Source organism: Chenopodium album, chromosome 9 (assembly GCF_948465745.1).
Source record: "Chenopodium album chromosome 9, dcCheAlbu1.1, whole genome shotgun sequence".
NCBI lineage: Eukaryota > Viridiplantae > Streptophyta > Magnoliopsida > Caryophyllales > Amaranthaceae > Chenopodium > Chenopodium album.
In genome coordinates this window covers 35,752,936-35,780,470 of record NC_137842.1, presented here as the reverse complement: position 1 = coordinate 35,780,470, position 27,535 = coordinate 35,752,936, and the positions used below count along the sequence as shown (strand labels likewise).

At 33.8% G+C, this 27,535-nt stretch overlaps 1 protein-coding gene across 1 annotated transcript; it reads right to left on the bottom strand.

The window, feature by feature from the left end:
- Positions 1-363: 363 nt before the first annotated feature.
- Positions 364-26,822, bottom strand: LOC145558509 (UDP-glucose:glycoprotein glucosyltransferase-like). The gene is made up of 37 exons (XM_081619782.1): positions 26,431-26,822; positions 25,320-25,760; positions 24,814-24,967; positions 22,640-22,811; positions 21,973-22,046; positions 21,454-21,550; positions 21,262-21,374; positions 21,016-21,131; positions 20,044-20,101; positions 17,479-17,631; positions 17,263-17,361; positions 17,009-17,167; positions 15,978-16,046; positions 14,112-14,191; positions 13,741-13,903; positions 12,473-12,607; positions 12,170-12,275; positions 11,984-12,078; positions 11,779-11,891; positions 10,336-10,546; positions 9,964-10,032; positions 9,288-9,433; positions 8,356-8,457; positions 7,806-7,950; positions 6,250-6,306; positions 6,042-6,172; positions 5,832-5,920; positions 5,344-5,696; positions 5,155-5,250; positions 3,655-3,716; positions 2,945-3,047; positions 2,692-2,850; positions 2,442-2,582; positions 2,316-2,359; positions 2,125-2,239; positions 1,056-1,208; positions 364-968 (listed from the first exon to the last, which is right to left on the bottom strand). The coding sequence occupies exons 1-37, from the start codon at positions 26,589-26,591 to the stop codon at positions 795-797; spliced, it is 4,908 nt and encodes a 1,635-aa protein (XP_081475908.1). The 5' UTR covers positions 26,592-26,822; the 3' UTR covers positions 364-794.
- Positions 26,823-27,535: the final 713 nt, after the last annotated feature.

The window sequence follows — 27,535 nt, the reverse complement described above, 5'->3', positions numbered from 1 at the left end:
GCAGAGTAGTAAGATTCATTTTAAGAAATTATATATTCAAAATTAGCAACCCGGTGCCATTGCTTCATATGAAGTATGAGTGGTTTTTGTATTACATTGAGTTCCATTTTAGGGGGGAAAAAAAATTTTGACCCACAAACGATCGGAACATAAAATTCCCAACCCGAACTTTACCCGGTGCCGACCTGGTTGACATGTATAATCACCATTATATTACGCCGGAATCAATTTCATTGAACAATATACTGGACACTTGATTGTTTTTTTTTTTTTTTTTTTTTTTTTTTGGATAGTTGAGAAGAATGACCCAACTTGTGCGAGTAAACGTTAGCACAGATTTGAAGCCACCCTGAACAGAAGGGATAGATAAGGAAGTCCAAGAACCACAGTTGCGTGAGAGTAAAACTTGTTGCCTCAAGGTAGGAATCCTACCAGCCATGGTAATTATACATCATGTATCCTACTACTGTGAACTGTCGAACTACATCAATAATCTACCTCTGTACTATTCTAATATTCTTACAAAAATTGTACCTGCTTAAAATATAGTCAGAACTCTGAAGTTCTTAATGATATTGTTGTATGGGTTCATATTCCTTGAAGTTTTCATTTTTGTCACTAACCCAAGTGTCCGATGAGTTACCTCATAACAGCTGGACAGTGAAGGAACTCTGAACAATGGTTCCTTGACACTGTGAAATCTTTATCTTTGCCTGGAGATATGGAAGACATTAGTGATCAGCATTCTGCCATGCTCATAAAACCCTTTTCCCCACGCTGTAAAAAATTTATTGTCACAGTTCTGCCTTGGACTCCATGTCAATTTCTTCATCATTTTTCACACTCTCGGACTGAGGAGATGGTGGTGTAGACTCAACAGGATCCAATTCTTCACCTAACACTTTAGCAGTGAATTGCCTTGCCTCTTGGTCAAGATCAACCCACTCAGATACAATTCTTCTAGCACCCTGAACGTATAAGGAGCTGATATGTGAAAACTGGAATGGATACAAATATGGAAATTATAACAACAATATCACAAAGTATGACACTACCTGAAGCTTGGGCTCTTTAGTCATGGGATTGTTGCACAAGTCAATGGTTTTTGCCTTGGGTTTTGTAGAATTTCCGCACCATGACTCACACCAGAGCCATTCTTGTGGGAGTGAAAAGATTGGCACTGTGTGCTGTGCATAGTTAGGAAGATCCTGAAACATTGGCAGATATTGTCAGCTTAACGCAAGCCTGTGTTACCACAATGGATAAATGAGACATCTTTCCCCTAAAGTGTTCATTCACTCCATTCCTTTTTGAATCCCTTAGCTTGTATTCTAGTAATGTCACTCATTTGATGAGAGAGAAACTTTGACCACAAAAACTCATCGATTTATATAAGAAAAAAAAAACACACTAATGTGGGATCCTATTCAATTCATCTTGACATTCAGTTTCAAAAGATTAACTTTTATAATTTTTTATAAGAAAATTTGCAAATTGCAGCCATTTAAAGTTCGTATTTTGCAAATTGCAGCCATTTAAAAAAAAATTGCAAATTGCAGCCCAAAATTTCATATAAATCGTAAATTGCAGTCCGATTCAATTTTTTCATCGGTTTACAAGTTGAAAAATCTTCGATTAAGGTTTTAGGGGCCATTTAAGTCCTTAGGTGACCGAATTGAACTCGAAATTAGCAAAAAAATAACACAAGTATCTCGTTTTGCGTAGCAAAAGTGTATCGATTTGTGGGAAACTGTAAATATGAGATACTTACGTTATTTTTTTGCTAATTCCTAGCTCAATTCGGGCCCCTGAGGGCTATAATGACCCCTAAAACCTTAACCGAAGATTTTTCAACATGTAAACTAATGAAAAAATTGAATCTGGCTGCAATTTACAATTTATACGAACTTTTGGGCTGCAATTTGCAAAAAAAAAATTTAAATGGCTGCAATTTGCAAAATACGAACTTTAAATGGCCGCAATTTGCAAATTTTCCTTTTTTATAATACTTTGTTGAAGAAATTTTTGTTCAAATATGTACATTGAAGATGGTATGCTTTTTCAATCAATAGAATATAAAAAGGATACAAATACTGAAAATTCACTCAAAGATAATTGGCATACCTGGTCCAGATTAGCGAGACTATTAGGATCCTTGCTCAAAGTTTCATAAACTACTCTAAGATTATCTCCAGCAGCAGTTTGTCGGAATTTGTCCAGATCTACGACATACAAAGCACTGCAAGAGACAATTGCACAAGATTATTATTTAAAATACTAAGGAACTAGAAAAATGCAATTAAGTAAAACTTCACCTAATATGATAGGGTTTTCCTCGCAAGTGCTCTTTCCAAAATCCCTGCAACAAAAAGTTTCATGTTATCAATATAAATTGATAAATACCATGGTACTAATTGCATAGATCATAAGAGATATTGTACTTGTCTCCAAAATCGATAGCCGTCCATATCTTTGTTGTTATCACAGAATGGTGTATATGCTAAAGGTCTTCCTTTTATATCCATATCATAAAGTTCGCCTAAGTCAGCTCGGACAACCTGGTCAGCATCAACGAATATAACCTGCAGATCAATACAGATATAGTCAATATTCCTTCATACATAAAAAGTGAACAAAATCAGAAATTATAAACCAAGAAAGATGACAACAGGGCAAAGCAAGCTAATATACCTTATCTAGTGACAGGGGAAAGATAACATCAAGAAACAAGATTTTATAAGCCCAGATAATTCGTTGCTTTTCCGTTTGTTTATGCAACCACGTAGGCCACTTGTAAGTTATCAGTTCATAATCAAAACCATATTCTTGTGCCATAAGTGGAATAACATCCTGAAAATAAAAAGATAAGTACGCATCCCAAAACTGTACCTCAACACAAAAAGAAAAACTTTCAACCTTAACAAAAAAAAAGAAAACTTTCAACCTTAAACTTTGGAGACAAATAATTCTTTATAAACCAAAACTTGACAGGTCGATTAGTGTTCTTCAGAACGCTCAATATCATAATTTTGAGAAATCGCTCATATCTGTAAAATAAAGAATTTTTTAGCAATTTCATGAAATGAAAACAATCTGATTCTTATTTAAAGTGAATGTCAACATAAAATAGAGAAGATAAAATGTATGGTAAGGACAACATAGACACATTGCACATCCAATAAATACTCATGTGTGTCACAAAAAAAAAAAAATAAATAAATAAATAAATACTCATGTGGAGTTCAAGTGTTTGATTCATAAGCTGTAGTTTGTGAAAGAACAACCAACTTCAAGCTCTGCAGCCAACTAAATAACATATTGCTAACTACAGAAACCCAGAAAAAGTACTATCATAAAATAATTTTCCATATGATCTATCAGAAAAATCACATGATTGAGTAAAACAAAAAAAAAAAAAAAAAAAAAAAAGGGGTAGGTGGGTGTAAGCAAAAAGTCAATATTATGTCCAAGTGTCATACCCATGTCCGATTGTCGAGGGTTCAACATGGGTACTTGAAGTTAAATGAAGAGTCCAAGTAACATAGACCACACTTGTCCTTGGGCTATATTGCTCACTTGTTTAATTAAGATTATTTCCATTATATAAAGTAATGAATGAGAATGTAAATAGAAAGAAAGCAATACTTTACTTACAAGTGTCCTGAAGCAACCGAAAATATATTAATAGTTTTCCCATGTCGATCGCTTTTATTCTCCTGCAAAAGTTAAAGTACAAGTACTGTTATCTAACAAATCAGCTAAAACCAATGAAAAAGTCTATAAGGCTAAAATGTGAATTCAGATAACAATATCAAGCCATAAACAACAGGCCTTAATACAGAATGTCAAGATATTGTAATATAGAAATGGCTCTTTGATAGCTAATGCTTAAGCATCAATAAGCAGCTTATAGATTCCAAGTCCCATTTGACTAGCACAGAATTGCAGTGCTAAATTTAGCAATAGTATAGGCAGCCATATCAGACCCATTTATTCTAGACAGCAAAGTGAAAGGTCAGTACTTCTAGGGAAGGAGTAAGGACAACCTAATAAATCACAACCAAAAAAAAAAAAAGGGAGAAACGACAAAACAAACAAACAGAAATCATAGAGTTGCCCAAATAAATTGCTAATATTCTAATGCTTTCTCTGTTTTAATCTAGTCAAATCTTAGGTGGATTAAGGCACATAAGGTTCAGTGCATGAACAAAAAGAGATGAAGAATATCTGGTTCTAAGGAGTTAATTACTTAAGCCATAATTTATTCATAGGAATAAGTATTAAATAAAATTCTACGTTGTAACTTAGCAGCTTATTTGGTTGAAAAGGTTTGTTGATGAGCAAGGAGAAAGCTGAAATTTCTGTCCAAGCAAGAAATATGACGGCCTTATAAGGTAGCATAAGAAATAATTCCCAAAATATGATAGCCTAGATAATCATTATTAAAGAGTCATACTGAAGTTAACATATATGTGGTATTTTTGGGACAAAAAATGGTGCTTTCCTGTAATCAGCCTTGCTAAGCTCCTCCATCATTTACTTGTAGACTTGAAAATAGTTTCTCATTTTGGATTGTTTACAATGATAGAATCACTGTACAGTTTTTGTCATTACAAATTATCAGTGCAATATTACTATCAATTTGATTATGCACTAACTTTAACTTCAAACTATTTGATAGGTATGCATACTCTTAACCCATATTTTGGAATGAGAATTAGATATCGAAAGACAAACTGGCATGCACAAGGTGAACAGACCATGGAACATGACAAGCATTTAGATAAAAACTAGAAATGGGAAATCCAAAGCATTGTCTTTTTCTTCAAGATGATTCAGAAGGATACTTATATATTGATATCCTAAATAGACATAAACCAGTCTTTAGTCATGGGATTGTTATATATTATCAGTATCATCTTCACTTGAAGAAAAAATCATAGAATTATTCTTGGCCCAACTCTTTAGGCTTTGGTGACAAGCATCGTCAAGTATCACCAAGCAAGATATAACTATTCAAGTAACATAGTTGTGTGCAGGTGTAACACTCACATCTCATCAAGCCAATGCTTCAAGAGTTCTTATGACACATGAATCTAGTTCAGGTGTAATAAAAAAAGATGACATAGAAGGGGAAAAGCAACAGTAGACTACCGGCACTGTGCTATCGCTCTTTTTTGTATTCTGACTTCCACCAATGAGACCAGAAGCCCATTTTAAAATATTTTTGTTCCAACTTCTCTGACTATCCTGCAAAAGCACCAAACAGAAGCTAATATATTGAGTAAAAAAAATTAAGAAAATATGCAAGATAAAAAGCAATGGTGATTTATTAAGACTGACTTTGATCCTTTCTGGGGATTGACCATCATCATCAGCAGAGGCCAACAACTTCTCATGCTCCTTGCCCTTTTTTTTCACTACTTCCAAGTGAACTACTTTACCACGTAAATCATTTATAATTATACGCTTTGAAAAGGTGGTCTTGTGACTTCCACCATCATCCTCTATCAAATGGTAAAGTTCAGAACTTCGGCCTGGAGCAAGCAACAAATACCACATTCCAGGAGAAACTTTCATTTGCCAGTAGCCTAAATTTGCCATGACAAGAGTATCCACCAGATGGGGAGCGCTCTTGGTCCCGAGAATCAGTTGCAGTCCTCTAGGTGGTTCATGGTCCTTCTCAAAACAATGACCTGATCTCCACATTTAAAAGTAAGACAGCCAACTGTAAGCATCAGATTCGACCATAAATGCAAGTTTTGACTTTGTTCAGCCAAACTTGTTTTCATCAGGAAGCAAAAAGTTAGTTTTCACACATAAAATTGTACCTGTAAGTACAAGCGCTTCAAGTTCAAAAACAGCTTGCAGTGTTCTTGTATCTCCCAAATTTTCAAGCAATATATTATCCAAGTCGTGGCTGATGCATGTTAGACAAACAGAAGGGCTTTGTATTAGGTTTAAAAATATAAAAAACAGACAATATAAAATTAAAAGTGAACTTATGATGAAACTAAAGGCTAGTGCAACAAGCAGCATACACAGCAATGACAGGCTCCACAAGCCATGTCTCAGGTACATCAAGGTTCATAGTCAACGTTTTGGATAATGGCATATTTGCAAAGAAAGCCTTAGGACCATTTACAGCATAATCAGAGCCACTAAAGTCATCCTGGACAAAATGAGACAGTCAGCATATCAAAGCAGCAATAGTGGCAGGTTTAAATACAGCTCATTCAGGAGAAATACCATTGATGGAACAACATATCTGTAGTAATTCTTCAGTGGGAGATCAACAAGGGAACTCTGCCATAAATTGAACATCTTAGCATAAGATATATAATCTAAAAAAGACTAAGAAATTAACAACAGCATCTCTAATAGTGAGGGAACTTTTTGATAGAATCATGTTTATGAATTATCCAATTCGTCCTAAATGCTCCAATTTAACACCAGTAGAAACTTAAGAGGAATAATAGTACACCCAAAATGAACATGTGACAGCTACTTGAGGTAGGAGGGAGTATATGATTTTGAGAATATTAGCAAGAGACCCAGTAATCCTCTTTTGTATACAGAGTTAACCCTTGTGTGGAACACAGTAGAAGCAACAGCCTAGCATTCAGAACAGAAAAGGATAATAAGTCATCTAACAACTCATTTTTGAAGCTAAAAGCAAAGCTCACAAGTACCTAAAAAGCTTAGGGACTCAGTTTTTTTTTTCAGCAACCAGTGAATGTTTTCCAGTAGATAGCGATACCATCAAGCAACAACGCTCTGCTGAATCAAAGAACTATTTAAAGTCCCCTTCACTAGTCCATTTAATAAGCTTCCCACATACCTTAACTTTTACTTGCAAGATATTTACTGTTTATTTCTCTTATAATTCTCCGCTTTTAAATTTTCATATTGTAAAGGATTCAGAGTCAGTGTTTAAATCATGTTAACAATTAGTCACCGGTCTCTTATAGATTCATAAGTTCATTTCCAATTTCATTAGAAAATCAAAAATGCCCTATTACTTCGAGTGACCAACTTTTTTCCAAAAACTATGTACTAAATAGAACACATAATCAGAAAATTGCAGGCCTATCATTCAAATTTCCTAATACTCAATAATTAGTGGTAGAGGCATGGATATAACATTTTGACAGTGATTTCCAATGCCTAACACTTTTTTAGGGATGTATCTCAACTTCTAATGTCATCATCTTTGATGCAAACTAGCAGTAAGTGTCCCCGCTCCAGAGATCAAAGGAGACATTTTTTTAGAACCTCTTTCAAGAATAATAACCCCTTAAAAATAATCCTGGTTTTTTGTCCACAGAAAGTTCTTGTAGCTTCATGAGCAATACTATATACTACAGACAGATAGGTTGAATCATCTTCCAAGATACTACTCTTTGTCATATATTGACATACTAACACAAAATGCAGAGAAATAAAATACAATGACATGCAAGATGTCTTTAATCTGTATGTAGAGGAACAAAGAAGAGGGGCGAAGTTAAAGCAAGGCTTCATCTCAAAACCTATTCTGTTAGAAGTACAACATCTCATTTAAAATATAAATTAGATAAACATTCAAAAAGAAAAAATTCGTATAGTTATCCAAACAAAAGAATTCTAGTCTCCAATGCGAATATAAGTCTACATCCAAGAAAACTTAAACTTCACAGCATACACCCACTCTTGGAATAAAAATCTTTTCTTTTTACTCTTTGGAAAGAATGACCAGGAAATTTATTTACACAGCTACCAGCTTCGAAAAATAAATCAAGAAAATAACCTAAGACATAACTCACCAATGGGTTAAGTACAATTCTCATGCTTGGCTGAATATATTTCCCTAAGATTTGGAGAAGAGATGTGAGCTTTTGTCCTGACGGACCCAACGGATCAATCACTGCATCAACATGGATAGGGCTTTCACTAGTCAACACAACAGCACTGTAAACAACAAAAGCAAAATAATTTAATAATTATATCAACCAATAAGGATCCTTCAATAATATGGTACAAGCAGCAGGTAATATCTGCATGATCACAGCCCAACACAAGCCAGACTTCTGTACCTACTAGACAAGTAACTTGGACTGAGGATTTGTGGAAGCAAAACTAGTTCAATCACTCACCAGAATTATTCCTAGTACAACCTCAACATAATTGGAATTTTTCCATAATTTGGAATTTGGAAAGCTCACAAATACACAAATACATAGAAAAACTAAATAAAATCCATGAGACTCTTCAGAAAAATTAAGCATCAAGATTACATAATATCTGAAAACTTAATACTTGCAATGAAAGTGTTTTACTTATAAAAATGCAAACATGATATTAAGATCACTTAACCTGTATGTCGCTTGCAAAATCTCAAAACGAGCACCCTCAGTACTACGGTCTCGTCTAGCCATTGATGAAGAGACGAGCATAATGACATCACTAATGAACTTGCTGCAAGAAACACAAAAAGGGATTTGAGAACCACTAACAGAAGATAATTTGGTTTCAGAGATGATACATAATATAAAGCAAGTCTTTGCAAAAGGACATATGTCTCCAGCTGCATGTGCCACAAGAAGAAAGCTAGCAAGTGTGGACTTTGAGAGAAAGTGACTTCAAATTTCAAAGGATCATGTGAAGGAAGAATCGAAATGGGATGAAAAATAGTTAAGAGAAAGGGAGAAATGGTCCACTGACCCAATTTGTGGACGGATAGAGCTAATTAATAGTGCTTTTCTATTAAAACTTGAAATTTAGTATCTTTCATTTTTGAAAAGAAGGAAAGGGAAGAGGGGGGGGGGGGGTGTAAGCCATCTCTAAAAGTTGATAACTAATTGGTAAGTTGTACACAAAAACCAATTGTTTGTTATCGCATTACCATTTTAAGTAATAAAAATAAATACTCCCTCCATCCTTTATTGATAGTCCCTCATGGGAAATTTTCACGGGAGTCAATAAACATAAATAAGTAGTAAAAGTACATTGGAAAGATAAATTTACATTCGATATGCAATAATGTAGAGAGAGAAAGTAATAAAAGCACATGGAAAAGTTAAATTTGCACAAATATTGTTGCAAATTGGAGAGAATTTTGGTGAAAAATTAATATTAATGGTACTTGAAAAAAGCAAATGGGACTATCATTTTGGGATTTAAAATTAGCCATAAGGGACTATCAATAAGAGATGGAGGGAGTAGTAAAATACAAAAGGTTGAAAGTTTTAGATATATGGAAAGGAGGCAGAATAATGAAACCAGAACAAGCAGTAAAAGAGTAGAACCTTGTTAGAGAATCAGGATCAATGTTTTCCCACTTCAAATCTTCAATAACTTCAGAAATATGCTTTATTCTCTGCTTAAACTCATATGACTCCAATAGATGCAGATCATGAGACAAGAAGGTATCTTCATCAGAAAATACTGTTACCTGAAAAGTGAGAGCCGGGCTGTAGATTTAGAAGATTATCCGAACAATCAGAACAACAAATTTGCACAAGTACAGTTTCCCCACCCCTACCCCACACACCCACTCCCTAAAAAAAATGACGGAGAAATGAAGAAAGGATTATCCCCATATAAATTTTAAGAAAAAAAAAATTATCATTATATTTAAATGGAATAGACATGTCAGCATGTTTATGAGTTTAGTGCAGGATAGTTTCGGTCAGACAACGCGAGACAGAAATGATCTGCTAGATCAAGAAGCAATATGTAAGTTTTTGAGGTGAATAAAGATTTCGAAGAGACGTTTAAACAATTTACTAGTTATTTTTGAGTTTTGGGATGAGTATCTAGCAATTGACAGAGTCATCATTACAGGTGTCATCTACAGGACACCTTTCTGTGACATATGTGAATGTGAAACTTGCTCAAGATAATAATGGTGCATTTTCACTCGCTGAAAGAGCAGAGAAAAACTAAAATCAGAATAGGTAGAGATGTAGGCAGAAAACGCACCCTCCCATTGGTGATGACTGCATTTAGATTAGATTCATGTCCAAGGTGCTTGTGTAGAAACAAACCCACCTGCACACCAGCATAAACTTAACAACAACAACAGCAACAACAACAACAACCACAACAACAAATAATAATAAAATGTTTCAGTAAGCAAATGAAGGTCATAAACCAAAAACAAAGTAGGACATAGACAGCAAAAAAGAAAGAAGACTCTAGTGCACAACAATGTACAGAAATTAACTTTCCATCTAAATAAGAGTTAAATCAAAGAATGGGATGGGAATGGTACAAGGCATGCATCGAAATGAGCGCACCTACGAATGAAAGAAAAGACCTTTTTTATTCCGATATGAATAAATAATCAGATACCTTATTCAACAGTTTTTGCAAATCCTCGATTGCAAATTCTGTAAGAAGAGAGCTATACCCCTTAGATGGCAATCCGTTCACATCTGCTAGATCAGAAACCTTTTCAATAAATGTTTTAATGCTTTCTGTGTGCTGAGAAGAACTTTTCATGAAGATACGCTCATATAATGAGCATAACTGATCCAAGAATTGCAAAACCCCTTCCTTATGGCTGCACAATACATGTAAGAAGTAAACAAAAAGATAATGTAATGAAAACAGGATGACAACTGAAAAATATTCTAGTATATAAAAAATATGTATATGTAAAAAAAAAAAAAAAAAAATTAGGATTTTCAAATTCAACGACCTTAAAATAAAAACTGATAATTTTTTTTTTTCCACCTTAATATATAAAAGTTGTACATTACCAACAACTAAACAAATTAAAATTTGGATATTCCAATACTAAACAGATTATATCAATAAATCCATTAAAGCGCCCCACCGTTTTACATTTCCCTCTTATTTCACACTCCTTTCCATGATTTTGTCTACTTTCACTTCTTTTACCACAATTCACACACCAAATCAATCTCACTCCTTCCCATTTATAGTGTTTCATACCCATAACAATGGCTGCTTCCTACCAAGGATATCTTTTTTTTTTTTTTGACATCAACAGCAACAAGCAAACAGCTTAGCAACCAAAACTGAAATTGATTTTTTTGTCATAGTTAACCATATTTTCAACAACAAGAATTAATTAATAAAAATAGGATTCATGTTCAATTGGATTTGGGAAAAACTTGATATGAAGCTGTTTGATCACATTAAGCTTACTATATGCTACTGAAATTGTGAATGAATTATTTTAATTCTTTAACAAACCCAATTCTCTCACTAAATTAATTCCAAAAAAACTAGTTTTAAAATACCTTCATGGAAATCTTCTACTCTTCACATTGCAAAGGAGAGAAAAAAGGGAGACGGAAAACTTTTGTGGGTATTTGGTTTTAGTGATTCTCAGTTTTGACAGAAGAAGAGGTTGAAGTAAGAGATGAGAAGAGAAAAAATGAAGTTTCTTACATTTTTTTGAAGGGGTATGTCAAAGTAGGAGAAAGGACTGAAAGAGCAGAAGGAATTAATAGGAGAATAGGTGGAGATGGAGGTTGAGGAGGTAAGGGGGAGGGAGAATCTTGGAAAACAAAGGGGAATATAAGAGAAATGTGCCTTACTAACATGTTCAAGGACATAATCAGTTAAGTGGTGGTAAAATTCTAATTTTACTTTTTAGTTAGTGGTAAACATGCAAAATACAACTTTTATTGATTAGGGTAGTAAAAACATATTGGGATTATTTTAAGGAGGTGAAATTTTAAAAAATCCTAACAATAATAAACATAAAGAAAAATAAAGAATGTAAATCCCGTATGTCTATAATGAACAAGATGTTATACACACCTATATGATGATGAAGTAATGTGAAAGATCTTCACGAAAAGGAGGCTAGATGAATCAGAAGCAAAATTTGGGACAAATAATACACCAACACGGGCTTTTGTTGACCCATCTTCCTGATATTGAGAAATAAGAAAGAAAAAAAACAGTAAATTAGCTGAGTTAATAGCTAGTCAGCAAACTTACTTCCATTGAATAAGAGACTAACAAGATAACGTATTCCTTCTTGAAGAAACTTCAACCCTTTTGTTGATGTCAAATCTATGGCCAGAAGATGTGTCACTGGTTTCAATTCATCAATAGCTGCAATATAAATGGACCAAACGAGTTTTCAGTTGAAATAATAAAATATAATTGTAACGGGATAATTCAATAAAATGCAAAACCCACTTACTTTCAGGAGAATGGAGGTAATTTATCTCATGAAGAGCAGATACCTCATCAAGAATTGAATCGGAAAGAGACACGAACTTAGGCTTAACTTTCCCATCAATTATAATCTGCACAGATGCGTTCAGAATGCAGAGCACTTAATTAACAAAAATAACTCATACAGAGATTTCAGGTTTGGTTATATGTACAGAATATGTGAAAAGGAGACACACACACACACACACACACACACACACACACAGAGAGAGAGAGAGAGAGAGATAATTGGAAGAGCGAACACGTGAAGAATTCCTTGATGCATTACCAGTGGATTGTAGCGCCTTACACCATTCTCAGATAAAAATTTATCTAACACATCAGTGTGAGAGTCAATGTTTCCATAATAGACTTGTTCCTGTATCCTTGGAAGCTCATCATTCATAGCACTTAGCAGAGTTTCCTAAACAATAAAAGTAAATATTGTCATGTTTCACAACAATATATGCAAATAACGGTGGATGAAAGCAAACCCGACAACGGCTAAACCAGTTTAAGCTAAGCAATGACAGGTTCTCAAACTAGTCTATAAGCCAATACATGTAACGCTTAACTTTTTAAAAAAAAAAAAACAATTTCATATATTAAGGGGGGGGGGGGGGGGGACTTCTTGCACAAAATATCAAGGAATACAGGAGAAGGATCTCCAATCATGTTCCAAAATCCAAATAAAACAATTTTATTCCACATTGATTCTTGACAAGAATGCTGATCTCTGAGGATACTATCATTGTTTTCAATGAAAATGCCCAAGATAGCCATAAGTACAGAGTGTATAGTTTCATAGAAGGTACCCACCCGGTTAGTCTGTTCCAAAAACTGTATTTGCTCCTGTCAGTCTATACAAAGAGCTAGATATTTGGATTTTCGCCAAATTTTGCACCAAAGAAATACATTTCGATGCTAAGTTACCAAAATACCAGCCTCCCACCCTTCCAGATTTATTCTTAACAAACACTTACCCAGAATATATAGTGCATAAATCTCATCATCATCTTTCCTGACACCAGTGTTTGAAATAACGAAAACATAAGGCAGCCAACACAGAAATTTCAACACGATACTATGTTATGTATCCACCCAAATGTAGTAAGATTCACTAGGAAAAATTAACCAGCAAAACTAAATATAGTTGACATTCCTGATGCCTGCTCCCAGTCAGTTATTATAGAATACCCCACGCAGGAGTATTGTTCCATTTACTTCTCTAAAATTCGCAACGATGTCAACAAAAATAATGTCATTGGGTTGAAAAGAGCATATGATGCATGATTCTGAATGCTGATTAAGTTAACAATATACTAATAGATTCAAGCAAAGTATTATAAAGAACAGGAAAACAAAAGCAACGATAGGACCCTTGGGTAAAAATAATTTTAAAGAAAGGATCTAGGTTTGATTTGTAGAACTTAAAATTATAGATCTATGATAACTGCTACCCCTACTCAGGATAATGTGCAGATCAGGTTTAATTTGAAGTTGTTCTAAACTAATATCAAAGTTCTAGCAAAAGTTTTTCAGCCCACAAAAGGCTACCTCATTAGAATTGTACACAAGTCCATTCAATAAGAGGCAACATTTGCGCTTAGACAATCCGAGCTTGAAAACAAACATAGAACTTTCTTGAGCTACATCTTGAAAATCCTTCTCCTGGTCCAATTTCAGCAGCAGATCCTGGGGAGAAGACTTTGCCTTAGTTCTGCAGGAAAAAAACAAGAGTGCTTCAAAATCAGTTTAGAAAATACAAACAAATTTTTTGATGAAGAAATTTTCTGTATATGTTTACATAAGAAAAGAAGAATATTAAACATTCATGAAAATAACAAAACAGCGAAAACACTATAATGATACGTCAAAATAATGAAGGAAGTAGTCATGCTAACTCAACCAAAATTTCCAGAACTTACAATAGCACATCAATAAATGCTCCTTCCACATGATGCCTCTCAGGAGATTCTTCACCAAAATCACCGAACTCTGAGTGAACCTAAAAGATGAAAGTCAATTTTAAGGACCTTAGTAAAAAAAAGACTCCTTTATAAGAAAACAAAGACAAAGAGGAAAGTGGGTAGGCTACTTCATCTTTTCTCACAAAAGATTAAGAATGGTAATGTTATGGCCATGTAAATAACATCAAAGTTTGTAATGGCCATGAAATTAACATCATTAAATTAAGTCAGACCTTAGCATTGCTAACTAATAAACATGACCAATGTATAAAAAAGCTCAAGGCGCACTAAAGCGAGAGGGGTTCTGTTGCGCCTAGGCGCGCCTCAGTGCCCCTCTTTGAAGTGAGGCGTACTAAATGAGCAGTTAAAAAAATTTGGCTGAAGTGTGCCTCGGGTGCGCCTCAAGTGCGCCTCGGGCGCTTTTTGAGCGCCTAACCCAAAACGCCTTGCCTAGACCAAAATAAGCGCTCACCCCTGATCGCCTTGCGCCTCAGCACCTAGGCGCGCTTTTTCAAACACTAAACATGACAGAGATCAGCTTATTTCATGGAAAACTGAAATTGTCACGGACTATAATTTGTGAATTTAATTATTTTATAAAATTATTCAATTGTTCGAAATTTGGGATAATCAAATTATAATGGGTAAACAAACTACAGAGCAGACTCTTAACATCACTAAAAAAAATTAAAATAAAAAAAAAATAAATAAAAAAAAAAAAAAAAAAAAAAAAAACAAGAACCAGGATTTGCTCAATCACTAGAAAAAAGGAGTATGTGCTGTATGCATCTTTACGTTAAATTCTTACCCATCCCTTGAAATGCACAGATTTTTTTAAAGTCCAATTATCATTGTGGTATCATCTTAACCTTTTAGTTAAATTTGGATTAGTTATAGAATCAAATATAAAATATTGGTAACACTCATTTCTATAGATGATTGTAGCTTTTGTCTTTATGCGTTCTCTTAGCGACAAAGCTGACAATAGGTATTATTATGTGATACATAATATCAATATGAAGAAAACAAAGTCTTAAGAAATTGAGGGTTGTAAAAAGAGTTAAGGATAATGGAATGTTCAATGAGATAAATTTGATCAAAGCATATGCAGTATCACATAAGCAACCACTAAAACCCAAATAATGAGAAGAGAGATTTATTACATATTTTTACATTAAAAAAATCATTTGTCACCTAAGTTAAGCCAACTAATGAGCTAAAAATAAAGGTTTTGTCCAAAAATCTAACAAAAGAGATTAGTGATGTACAATTTCTTTTATAATTATAAAAATTAAGCGCCACATACGTATAACTAACAAATAGATCAAAGATTTAACATTAAGTTAAGAAGGAAAAAAAAAACAGATTACGTTATAAGAGATTTAATCCAGATACTTTAGTGGTTCACATTAGCAATACTTTAAGTGGTAAGAAGGGAAATAAAAAAATACAACATTCCTTTTGTTTGTGCCATTTTCCAATCTGAACAATTTCCAATGCATTCATTTGAACACAAATTATAACTATAAATTATGAAAAATTTAAATTTAAAAAAAATATATATTCTAAAACAGCCCATCAAGACGACTCCTTGTATATGATGCTTGTTACCCATTTTAAGAGGTGAAAGCTCAAGAAAGGTTCTTTTAGAGTCTTAGGTGTTCGAATAATCTTATATATACCCTCCAATCATAAAATGTCAAGAGACATTTTTTTTTAATTGAGCGAACAAACACTACTATCTACAAAAGTAGCCTCTCTATTAAACTACAACTCCATGGACAATATTTCCTTAACTATAAAGTGAGTGGAGGACAAACTTACATTGCCCAAGAATTTAAAAGCTGTCAGCATCCCATGGTGCTCCTTAATGTAAATAAAAAGACGAATAATCTGTATGGGGAACAAGAGATAAAAAAAAATAAGGGAATGTGTATATTCAGTCCAAACACCAGCCAAGCATTCACTTAATTGGTAAACAAAACAATGTCACTAAACAGAATATCAACATGTTTTGGCATGTAAAAGCAATACCATAACAGAAACATAATGACTTACAAAAAACCTTAAAAACACATGTGCTATACCACAAATTTTTGGATGATTGCTTCATGTTAGTAAGATTATACTGTTATATAATAATAGGTGAGACCATATTTTGCACAGCACCTGCAGGTAGTGCTCCCCTACTTCAGCTATAACTCTCAAAGTCTCAATCATTAAAGCATGATATAGAGAAAAGAAATTTATTTAAATTTTATAAGAAAATTGGAAGGAAACAGAACATTAACAACAACAAAAACAACAGTAATGCAAGAGAAAGCAAGATAGTATTTGTTAGATTTCTCCATAGACAGTAATTGAAAAATATCCTAATATAAAGCCTAGCAATCATCTCTCCCACCATCACTGTTCCCGCTCCCAAAGTCCCAAAATATACGTAGCAAAGTACATCAAAACACACAGCTGAATCTATCGTATATACTAGTAAAAAATTATTTGTGGGGAAAAAAAGTTATGGTGTGGTTCAAGGGCATCAGGATGCACTTCAGTGCAGTTCTATATGCCTCATTTAAATATCCTGGCCTAGATCGATAGCAGCATGACCCTTGTTGCCCTCCGCCTACACACCCTTTCTATACATTGATACTACCTTATGCATATACCATATATGTCAAGCTTTTAAAGTCACTTAGGCAGTTAGGCCAGCTTTGAGTCGACTCGTTCAGGGCACAAGTGAGATATTAATTAATAGTAAAACATTACTGACCTAATATTAAAATATACGTAGTAGTAAAATTTAGCATCATCAACCTTATACTAGAAAGAAAAAAGTGATTCAAACAGTTCAGTACCAAACTAGAGATGTCTTCATCTGTTGAGTTGACACTGATATCTGCAAGATTTTCCCCACCATTTTTCTCAACCTCATTAATATATGTTGTGGAGTATAAAATTACTCCAAATCTCACTGGAAATTGATTTTCATATAGATTGACAATCATTTCAATCACCTGAAATGTGAAACAAATTGAATGAAGAAATCAGCATGCAACACCTAGGAAACTTGATTAAACAAAACTAAAATGTGGGCTGCAAAAATTCTTGCCTCAAGTCCACAAGAGGTGGCAGGATCAATAACATAAACTGCATGGAAGAGGTTTTTGCGAATGTACCGTAGTTGTCCAGGAAATGTTGGCATCAAAATCTACAAATGTTGTGATATCACTTGTCAGAACCTCAAATTTCATCATCTTGCGAAACAACCACAGAACAGGCATATTTAAAATTAAAACAGAACCAGAGGAAAAAAAATGAATGCTACCTCATTTACATTGCTACGCCACCGTTTGTACATAGAATCCTCTTCCAAGTTATTGATATAATGAACATGACTTGAGCGAAAATCAATGCGGAACATATTTGATTCTGAAGGCAGCACAGTTGAAAGTAGTTTCCTTATAGCAGGTTCAGGAATCTAGAATTTATCAGGAATGTGTACACAAGTTAGCAAAGTTAATTCTAGAACTGATCAGTATGTAAACAGTTTATGAGATACATCTTTCAAGTGCAATATATGTTAAATGAAATGCTTATTTACAAAGTCATTCAAAAGCACTAATTCATGCGTACGGAAATGGCGAAAATATATAATGGAAGTAATAAGGAAAGACTGTTCCAGAGGCTAAATTATGCTAACTGTATATATCCACTGGCCTACTACAACAATTATAGTTTTACTTCGCAGCACCAAGAATGCGCATATCAATGACAGCATGAACATCAATAGTGATAGTGATGAATATTTATTCTTTTCTGAACTCCTCTATAGTCAGAGCTGTCAAAATGTCATCCACAACATCAAAATCGATTAGAATATATATATACCAATATCTCATATGCAAGGACACTATGCTACTTCATTAAAAACAAGAAAGGCCAACAGTTTAATGAGTTACTTGAATAGGCCATCATAAATCAAAATCCAAAGATGGTAGCAAATGTGGAACGGAATGGATTACACATTTGCACTCAATTCTTTTGTTTGGTTTTTCTTGAGAGTGAATCTTATTAGCAGTATCAAAATCCCCTTTTATCACCTCAAATGTCATTTAATACCCCTATAACCCCACCCCAAGATTCATGGCCCAACCACCAAGATTCACAACTTCATTCTTTGTTTAAATCAGATGTAGACAGGGATGAATTCCCATTCCACGCCTCCCTAGTATGGAATTCTCATATTATTCCATTACAAGTTGGTAAACTACATGACCCCTAACCCTAAAATACTGGAATTAATCCACTCTTTTGATGTTGCGTCTTTTTCTTTGAGACCAAAATATTAAGCAAGACCCACTACAATGACTCAAAAAAATGGCGCTAGCAATAGGATCTTCAAGAATAATGACATTTTCATCCCCAGTTTCTAAATGGAAAATTTGTCCGGAAGGGACATATGTTCACTATTTTGTCTACAAGGACCTTATATGTTTAAAGTGGTCTAAAAAGACCATATAAGTTTATTTTGTTGTTTAGGGGGACCTTGGGGTCGGAATCCGGTAATAATTGACTTTTTTCTCCGATGTTAACCTCTCACATGACCTTAAAAATTGACCTCATTTTCTTTTTTTCAACGATCTCCCTTCAATTCCTCCTTTTCTCTCTTCTACTCCCCAAATGACACAAATCAAAATAAGGGAATTCGAAGGAAATCATGGAAAAAAGGAAAAAGGGGTCATTTTTTAAAGTCACATGAGAGGCTCGGAGAAAAAAGTCAATTATTGATGGCTTCTGACCTCAAGGTCCCCCCAAACAACAAAATTAACTTATAAGGTCTTTTTAGACAACTTTAAACAAATAAGGTCTTTCCAGACAAAATAGTGAACATATATGTCCCTTCTAGACAAATTTTCCTTTCTAAATATAATAGTTTGTAGTGGGGTATGCGTAACATGAATGCTACTCGCAAAATAAAAAGTAACCGTAAGTCCCAATATAAATGAAACACTTTATATATTAAGTCCTAATAATCTTATACTTAATCATTACTTCTTTGATAAGGCTGTATGCTTTTTGGCCTATCATTTTCCATACTTGATATCTTTTTCATGTTTTTAACTCTCAATATCATGTTGTTGTGACCTAAGCACAATTTCAAAAAAAATTTAAAGACTATTACCCTCCAAATTTCCTACGCTTCCTCATTACTGGTTTTCTACTGGTGAGGTTATGGTCAAATTCCAACATATTTCATTGTACTATGAGGAGTTTGGATCCTGTTGAACATTTACTATCACAGCATCATTTTGATCAACATTGTGATGATCCGGCCAAATCCCCCCTTGCTCTAGTCCTCTGAAGATAGTATGTTCAATTCAGTTATTTGATGGACTAGGAAATTTAATCTATTTCTTTATAGTTACAACACACACGTTATCACGGTATCTAAGAAAAGTGGACCTCCCATGATATAATACACTTAAAATGGGGATAAGAGGTTTGTAGGAGTATAATCAAGTGGGCCATAAGCTTTAAGCCTTTAAATAAAGGTTATAGTACAATTTTCACCATAAAAACCTTCCTTTTATAGTGTATTGCAACTATTGTGACATTTCTAGTTTAGTTAAGTGTTGCAACTATAAAGAAACGGAGGAAGTACATCCATAATATGGTCTTAATAGCACAGTTATTTCTTAGATCATAGCAGTGAAGGTCTTTATTTCTGTAATAAAATCTTGAGAAACCTCACTATTCTTATCACTTACACATCATAATACAAGATAATACACTGTTTAAAGTTCTCCATCACAGCCACATCTTGAAACGTGCATGTTACCATAGTAAGGAAATAGGATGAGAAAATAAGGAAAGCTTAAAGCAACCATACCCTTAGCTTTGAAAATTGATCAGCTAATGACAACTCCTGGTGCACCAAATCAATTAACCTGTGATTCAAAATAAGATATACAAAAACACTCATTGAAAATAAAGACAATGTAGTAGAAACAGAATCAATAAACCAGCTGAGAGAGAACTAAAACTTTTTCTACAAATGAAGGGACTAAACATGAAACATACTGATAGAAATATTGGACAGTTAAGCAAGGCCAGGAGTCAACACACTGATACAGGATTATAAAACAAGTTATATCCTTCATTTGTAGACAAGGATTATTCAGAGTGCAGTTTAAACCACGTGAAAGCACAAACCAAACCATTCTTTGGGGGTTTGTGGTTTGAAAATTACAGGGTGGTTTGGAATTTGGACCAAAACGCTGTTTGCGGTTTAGATGTGGTTTCAAATATTTCTAAAACCAAACTGCACCGCTAAATGTAATTTGATGAGGTTTGTGGTTTAAATTGTAAATTATTCTATCAATTATCTCTATGAATATAAGGAATGGCAATCTTGTTAATAACAAGAATTTCATTGCTATTTGCAGAAGACTCATAAACATTTTAGAACACAACTTTTTCTCTCCTAAAACACAAACTCAACCCTATATTGTCTCTCCAAAAGTCCTCCAACTTTTTTCAAATTTCTTTTAAAATCATCAAATTTCTACCAACATTACCCAAATTTATTCATAATTTGCAACTAAAGTTAAATTAATTGTTTCATATTTTTTAATTAAAGATGAAGACAACAGAACAAAGCAAGAGCAGTGAGGAGTGAACCCTCAAGTGCCTCTTACAACACCAATATTATTGGACACGGTGAGGAAATACTAAGAGTTTGAAATGCCACATCATTTAACTCGCAGGGGAGAAGAAATAAATCAACTCAAGAAGACAGCAAAAAACATACTCCGTGCAAATAAAAAATGGAAGCAGAGAATGATTTAAGAAGAGAAATTACAAATAAAGGTCAATATCTTCAATATTGATCAAAGCGCCGTTTAAGGCCATCAAGGACTTGCCAGGAGGGACCATTCGCTGGTTTGCAAGTATCTCATCTTTCACAGAATCATTTAACTGCATGCATACGAGTACCATTAGCTCTGATGCTGAAGAAATAACTTAAGCTATCTTTTCCTTATCTAAGAGATAAGGATATAAGGACATTTATTAATAGCATATATTTGTAAACCATAATGAGCTATACCTTCATCCTTGATAATGATGCAACAACACTGGGGAAATTCTGATTGATTTCTTGCATTGCTTGCAAGGGATCAGAGGCATGGACAATCTTCTGTGCAGTTTGATGTCCCAGATCTGTATTTAATAATCAGATTCATTTTTTTTAGTTCAATTACAACTCTAATCAATGAAACTGTAGCCAACCATTGGTTACCTTTCAATTCCCAAACTTCCAGAGTATCTGATATACTGGATGACAAAAGATGATCCCTAAAAGCCATAATCTCAGAGGAGAGCCCAGGTTTACGCTCCTGTATAATGATAAGAAAAGTCATAATAAGCACATTGTTAATATCTTTAGACTCAAGATAACTATTTAGCAAGAAATAAAACACCCTGACATCAGGCATCTGTATAGGTACAGGAACAAATAAAACTTCAGATCGAAGATTTAGAGTTTCTTCTACAGCCCTCACACTTTTTCTTAAAAACTTCTACTTCAAATGTAAGAAAATGACAGCATAAGTCTACAAATAGAATAAGAATGAAATCAGAGAGTTCAAAAACCCAATAATGGAGTCAATACGGTGACAAATTTTATTTAACAGTTACTGAAAAATCCCTAGAAATAATATATGCATCAAAGTAGCTCATTCGAAAATACAAAGAGCAAAACAAACCAATTTATGGAAATATAAAGGAATATATTGAGACAGTTTTCAGGCTCACAAACCAGTATTTTGGAAAAAATAAAGCCTCTGACTTCTTGGCTAAGGTCTTCTATATGAGGATCTTCAAGAGTAACACCTAGTAAAAAAAAAAAATGTCATTCCAATAACAAATAAAAGTAATAAAACTTTTGTTTTAAGATAAATATCAGAGCACTTATGGTGATTGCATCCACAACACCTACAAATAAAACTCGATTGGAAAGAAATGTACTGTGACTCTGTGAGAAGCTTGGAGAAACAAGTAAGCAGATATTCTTGTAGATTGCTTAACAGAGAGAAATTGAAGTAAATACAATCAAGGCTTTATAAATGCAGACATTTACAAGAAAGTTAGAGTGGAAAGCATTATAAGATGCCACAAGTTGCAGAATCAACGACCAAAAGATGAAAAAAAAAAAAAAACAACAACAACAACAACAAAATGTTATATCTACATTTTTGTCATATATGAGGTTGCAAGCACTGCATAGATGTCTAATATGATTACAAACTAGATAGATGGAAGTGCACTACTTGCGTGAATAATAAAAAATTTAAATAACAAACTATTCCTATTCAAAAATTTCACTCGCATTGAATCAAGCCAGACAGCAGGAGATCATTATGGCAATATCCTAGCCATGCTAAACCACTCGTGTCTGCTAATGGAGAAGAATAAAACATACTCACTTTTTTTAATCATGCTATCATCCATAGCTTTATACTCCATATTTTTCAAGGCAAGCTCCACACCATAGCCACCCAAGTTTACAGGACTTTTGGTACCAAGTGCACCACAATGGCTAGTATTCACTTCACAACCAAGGGGTAATACAAATCTAACAGCATATTTAACCTTTCCCTGAAAATTGTTAAACAGATATCAGCTCATGCAGCATTATATATAATAAGGTGATGTAAACATAAGATATATAAATAAAAGTAACCAGCAGTGACAATTCAAAAATACATTGCTTGCAAGTGTCCTCTATTTTTCAGACGATCTAGCAAGTGTCTTCTAATTGGGGTGAATAATTGTGCTTGCTGCAATAGAACTTTACAAAAAAAAATGACATTTTCAATAGAGATTTAGATGCATTTTCTTTTAATTTTCAAGAACCTGTTTGTCGTTTGACCATCTGTTATTTAATCTGCTAAAGCAGCTGCTTGAGTATTCTCCAATATAGCAAATTTATAAACGCACAAATATCAAACCCACTCATGGAACCCACAAACTACCAATCCTTCAATAAACCATTGGTGCAATTGGATTGACTCAGTCAATCAGATTATTTGGTCCAATCAGCTTGATTAATAATAGGGATTTTGCAACTGGTACCACTAAATTTCTGTCTTTAGCATATGGTACCCAAATATGTTTTTTTTTTTTTCTAAGCGGTACCACCCAAGTCTATAGTTAATTAATACAGTTACATTCCGTGAATTAAAAGTTAATTACACATTAGATTTGAGTTAGATAACTAGACAAAAATTACGTTTTAATCCTTGTCCTTGCCAATTGTCTTCGAAAGGACAGGTGTTTCTATCTCTTGGATAACTCAACTCATCCTTTCCTCTTTCTTCCTCCTCTAGCTTTTGTTATGGCAGAATTATGCTCGCCTCTTCCTCTTGCTTTGTTCTTGTCATGACTCACAAAGTAACAAAGATGGAATCATGAAATCGAGCACCGACCTCCTTATTCTTCATACGTCCTATGCGCTCCTCAGGTTCATGAATTTCTTCTCTCTTCTCCTTTTCAAATTCAATTTTTCTCTCGTAGTTTTATTTTTATGTTTATATTAATGGGCTTTTTATATGCTTTTGTAATTGGTTTTTTTTTTTAATTCCTTGTCAATTTTATTGTTTTTTGCTGATTTTGCCAGTGAAGTTTTTGTCAATTTCATGTGAATTAGCTTTGAAATTGGGGGAAAAGTTAATTAGAGGTCAAAATTTGATTAAATTGGGTTAATTCAAAATTCATGACTTTAATTTTACTACATTCATAATCCTATTTATTTATTTAATTGCAAATCAACAGGTTGTCTAACTTAAATGATCAATCTGAGCTTGCCTTTATGAATAACTAGTTAACATCCCACATCATAGACGCTCAGAGCATTCTCCGAAAGCCACTGCTTTTGGCAGAGTTCGGAAAATCAGATAAAGATCCTAGATTCAATACTACTCAGAGGGTCTTGTTATTTGCAAATGTTTACAGCAAGTTATACTCATCGGCTAAGAGAGTAAATGGTCCTCCGTATCTTTTTTTCTAACTGATTGGAGTATATATGGCACAACTCCAAAAACATAGGAGAAGAGAGAAGAAAGATCATTTTTTTTTTTTTAAAGAAGGGGAATCTTGAGTGGTAAGTTCAGTTGGTGGGTGGGCTTGATAATTGGGTTATTTAAAGCATCTTTTCTTAAATCTAGCTGTATAACAGTGTAATTAACGTTTTAATTCCTAGAGTATTATGGAATTGATTAACTATAAACTTGGGTGGTACTGCTTGGAAGAGAAAACATATTTGGGTACCATATGGAAAAGACAAAAGTTTAGTGGTACCAGATGAAAAATCCCTTAATAATACAACAGGCTAAGATGTTCAGGGAAACACAGCACTTTCTCATGGTGGGTTCCCAAACTTAAGATGAAATTATACAAATGACTTCAAATAAGAAATCTTACAGCCCAAAAAGTCATCAAATTACAGCACAAACAAAAGCCACCACATGATGAGCCATGAGCACACTGTGTATGTGACTGAGATTCCTAGCTTATGGTACTAACTATAAATAATCATCATGACTAGCAAAGAGCAATGTACCCATGAAACATAGAGAGAGCATTTCAAGATAGAGAGTACCTCTTTGGCAGCATTAACAAGTGCCCCATGGAACTCCCTAAAGCATACTGTTCCCAAAGCTCCATATAAAATGGCAACTGGACTTGAACTATTAGAAACCGAGTATACATGATCGAATTCGAAAAGTTCAGGCTGCTGAGATGAATCCCCGCCACTGCAACAATCAAACAATGTAAGGTTGTAACATTACTGTAGGAGAAATTTAAGCTCAGAACCGCAACCCTTATGTCCATATTTTTATCCTCCCTTCATCACTATATATTAGGCCACACTTCTATATTAGCTCCTCTTTAGATAATAGGAAGCTTCCTACACTTTAGTAGGACTTTAAATTATCAAACTATCCTTATTGATACCCTTAACAAGAACTCCAAAAACTTACTACAATACGATGGTGAATTAATAAACATTTGAATATTAGAGTTTTGTTTTTACTCAATTCTTCATGACTGATCGTCTGATCCTATATCAATGTGGCTTATCATCAAGGGATGGAAGATACTTACTGGATCTGCAGCCATTCTAGCAATTCAACAACATCAAAAAATAATGAAGCACCAACATCAACCCAACAGCATTTTCCTCCTGGATTCTTCGGATTCACCCCTACAAGAAGGAGGTCAGGCTTTCTGTTTCCTGTATTAGTATCATGCAAATCTGAAGGTACATCACCAGCATTCGTAACAGCTTCGTCGGTCAATGGAAAAGAAGATAGAGATTCCTGCGCTAACTGCCTATATAGAACTAATCTAGGTGATGCTGATCGGAGAGTTAGAGAAAATTCAAACATGGAACCAAGATGTTCACTCAAGAAAGAGCGCCCATATTTAACAATCTTAACCATGCATCCTTTTGCTGTGTTTGAATCAATTTCATCATTTTCATGTTGAAGCCAGACGTCAATAAAATCCCAGAACAGGTCTTTCCACTCTCTAGACAGCAATTCCCTGTCAAAATGATGATGACTCTTTAATAATTACTCAACAGATAAAACAGCTTCTACTCTTACTTGCATATTATGATAGTCAAACGTATAATAAAATTAAAAAAAAAAAAAAAAAAAAAAAAAAAAAAGCCATAAAGCAACTACTTGACATCGACACCATGAAAATAAATGCAATTGACTGTAAACCACTGAGGTCAGTTGTTCACTTTATAAACAAAACAACCAATCTCGTAAATTCAACTTATTTCCTTGACGCTTTGACAGTATACAGATTTGCAATGCCACAAAAGCACAGAAAGACATCAGTAACATTAAAAAGAGACACCCATATCACTAAATCCCCTTAAAATTGAAGGTCCAAATTCTTCAGAATACTTCACTAAACAATAAGCAAACTCTAAAATCATCAAACCCGTCATAATTTCCAAACATTTAACTTGATACATAAACTAAGTTCCACCAATGACATATCATTCATTACAATTCATCAAAACTAAATGCATCATGATTCAAAAAATAACAATCATCAACATAATTACTCATAAAACTTATAAATCAATTAATTTCCATAATAATTTCCATTAAAAAAAAATACCCAAATGAAGAAAAAAACAAATCAATACATTAAGATTAGAAATTAACAAAAAAATAAAAAATAAAAAAGATCATACCCAGCTTCTAGAAGAAGAGGAGTACCCTGCCACTTAGCACGAAGTGCAGTCTGAACATTCTTGGGACGATGAGATTGAGCAGAAACAAAAATCCCACTAATGCAAATGAAAATCAAAATTATCAAAACCCAAAACTTCGATCTATCATATTTTCCCATCATCAAATCTATTTTTGAGATTAAGGTTTTTTTTCTTGTTTTTTTTTTTTTTTTTTGGGATCCGTTTCACGAACTCAGTCACTCACTCACTTGAATGGGATAAATTAGTCATTCGAAATTTGGGATGAATAACTAGAATGGAAAAATTGAGGGGGTAGATTGTAGAGCAAAGACTTTTGTGGTGAGGGATTTAAGAGTGAAGTAAATAAAAATCCATGCATTGATCTCAAAGCTCGAACCTTTGCTATGTTGTTAAGTGCTAGATTGGAATCAATCAATCAAAAAATTGTCCATAATAAGTCGTCTGCTAAAAATAATGAGCCCTTTCCCTAAATAATGTTAGGAAATTATCTAATTCCCAAATTATAGCTACTTTTTTTTTAATTTCCATTATATCGTCCACATCAGCTAAGGAAAACAAACCGGATTTTTTTACTATGTATAAGTATATTATTTGCGCTGCTCTGTAACAACGGTACAATTTAGCAATTGGTACAATTTAACAGCACAACTAGTAGCATATCAAATGTATCCCTGGCATCTATTTTGAATATAATTGGTACACATAAAAGTACCACTGCATCTATTTTGCTTATAATTGGCACACATAAAAGTACCACTTAGTTTTTCCAAGGGTACTACTCTATGTTTAATGATATCAATATATTCAATGGCGACTAACAAAAATAACATGATTGAAGTAGGATTCCATAGTAGGACAAAAAAAGAAAGACACTTAAAATGTCGAAGGACAAGAAATGAAAGGCATTTAAAATGTGGAAAGCAGTCATGTAGTGATATAAGAATCGACAACTTGTTTCAAAAAAAAAAAAAAAAAAAAAAAAAAAAAAGAATCGACAACAAGATGTACCGTTCATAACAAGGTGGTATAATTAAGTTATATAATTTACCACAATAAATAAAGGATTGTACCGCTGCAGGCATAG

Coding starts and splice junctions, on each gene's coding strand:
- LOC145558509 (XM_081619782.1), bottom strand. CDS start 26,591: ATGATGGGAAAATATGATAGATCGAAGTTTTGGGTTTTGATAATTTTG. Junction 21,551..21,972: donor TTATTTTTTCCAAAATACTG/GTTTGTGAGCCT, acceptor ATCATTATACAG/GAGCGTAAACCTGGGCTCTC. Junction 1,209..2,124: donor GTCTCGCTAATCTGGACCAG/GTATGCCAATTA, acceptor CCAATGTTTCAG/GATCTTCCTAACTATGCACA.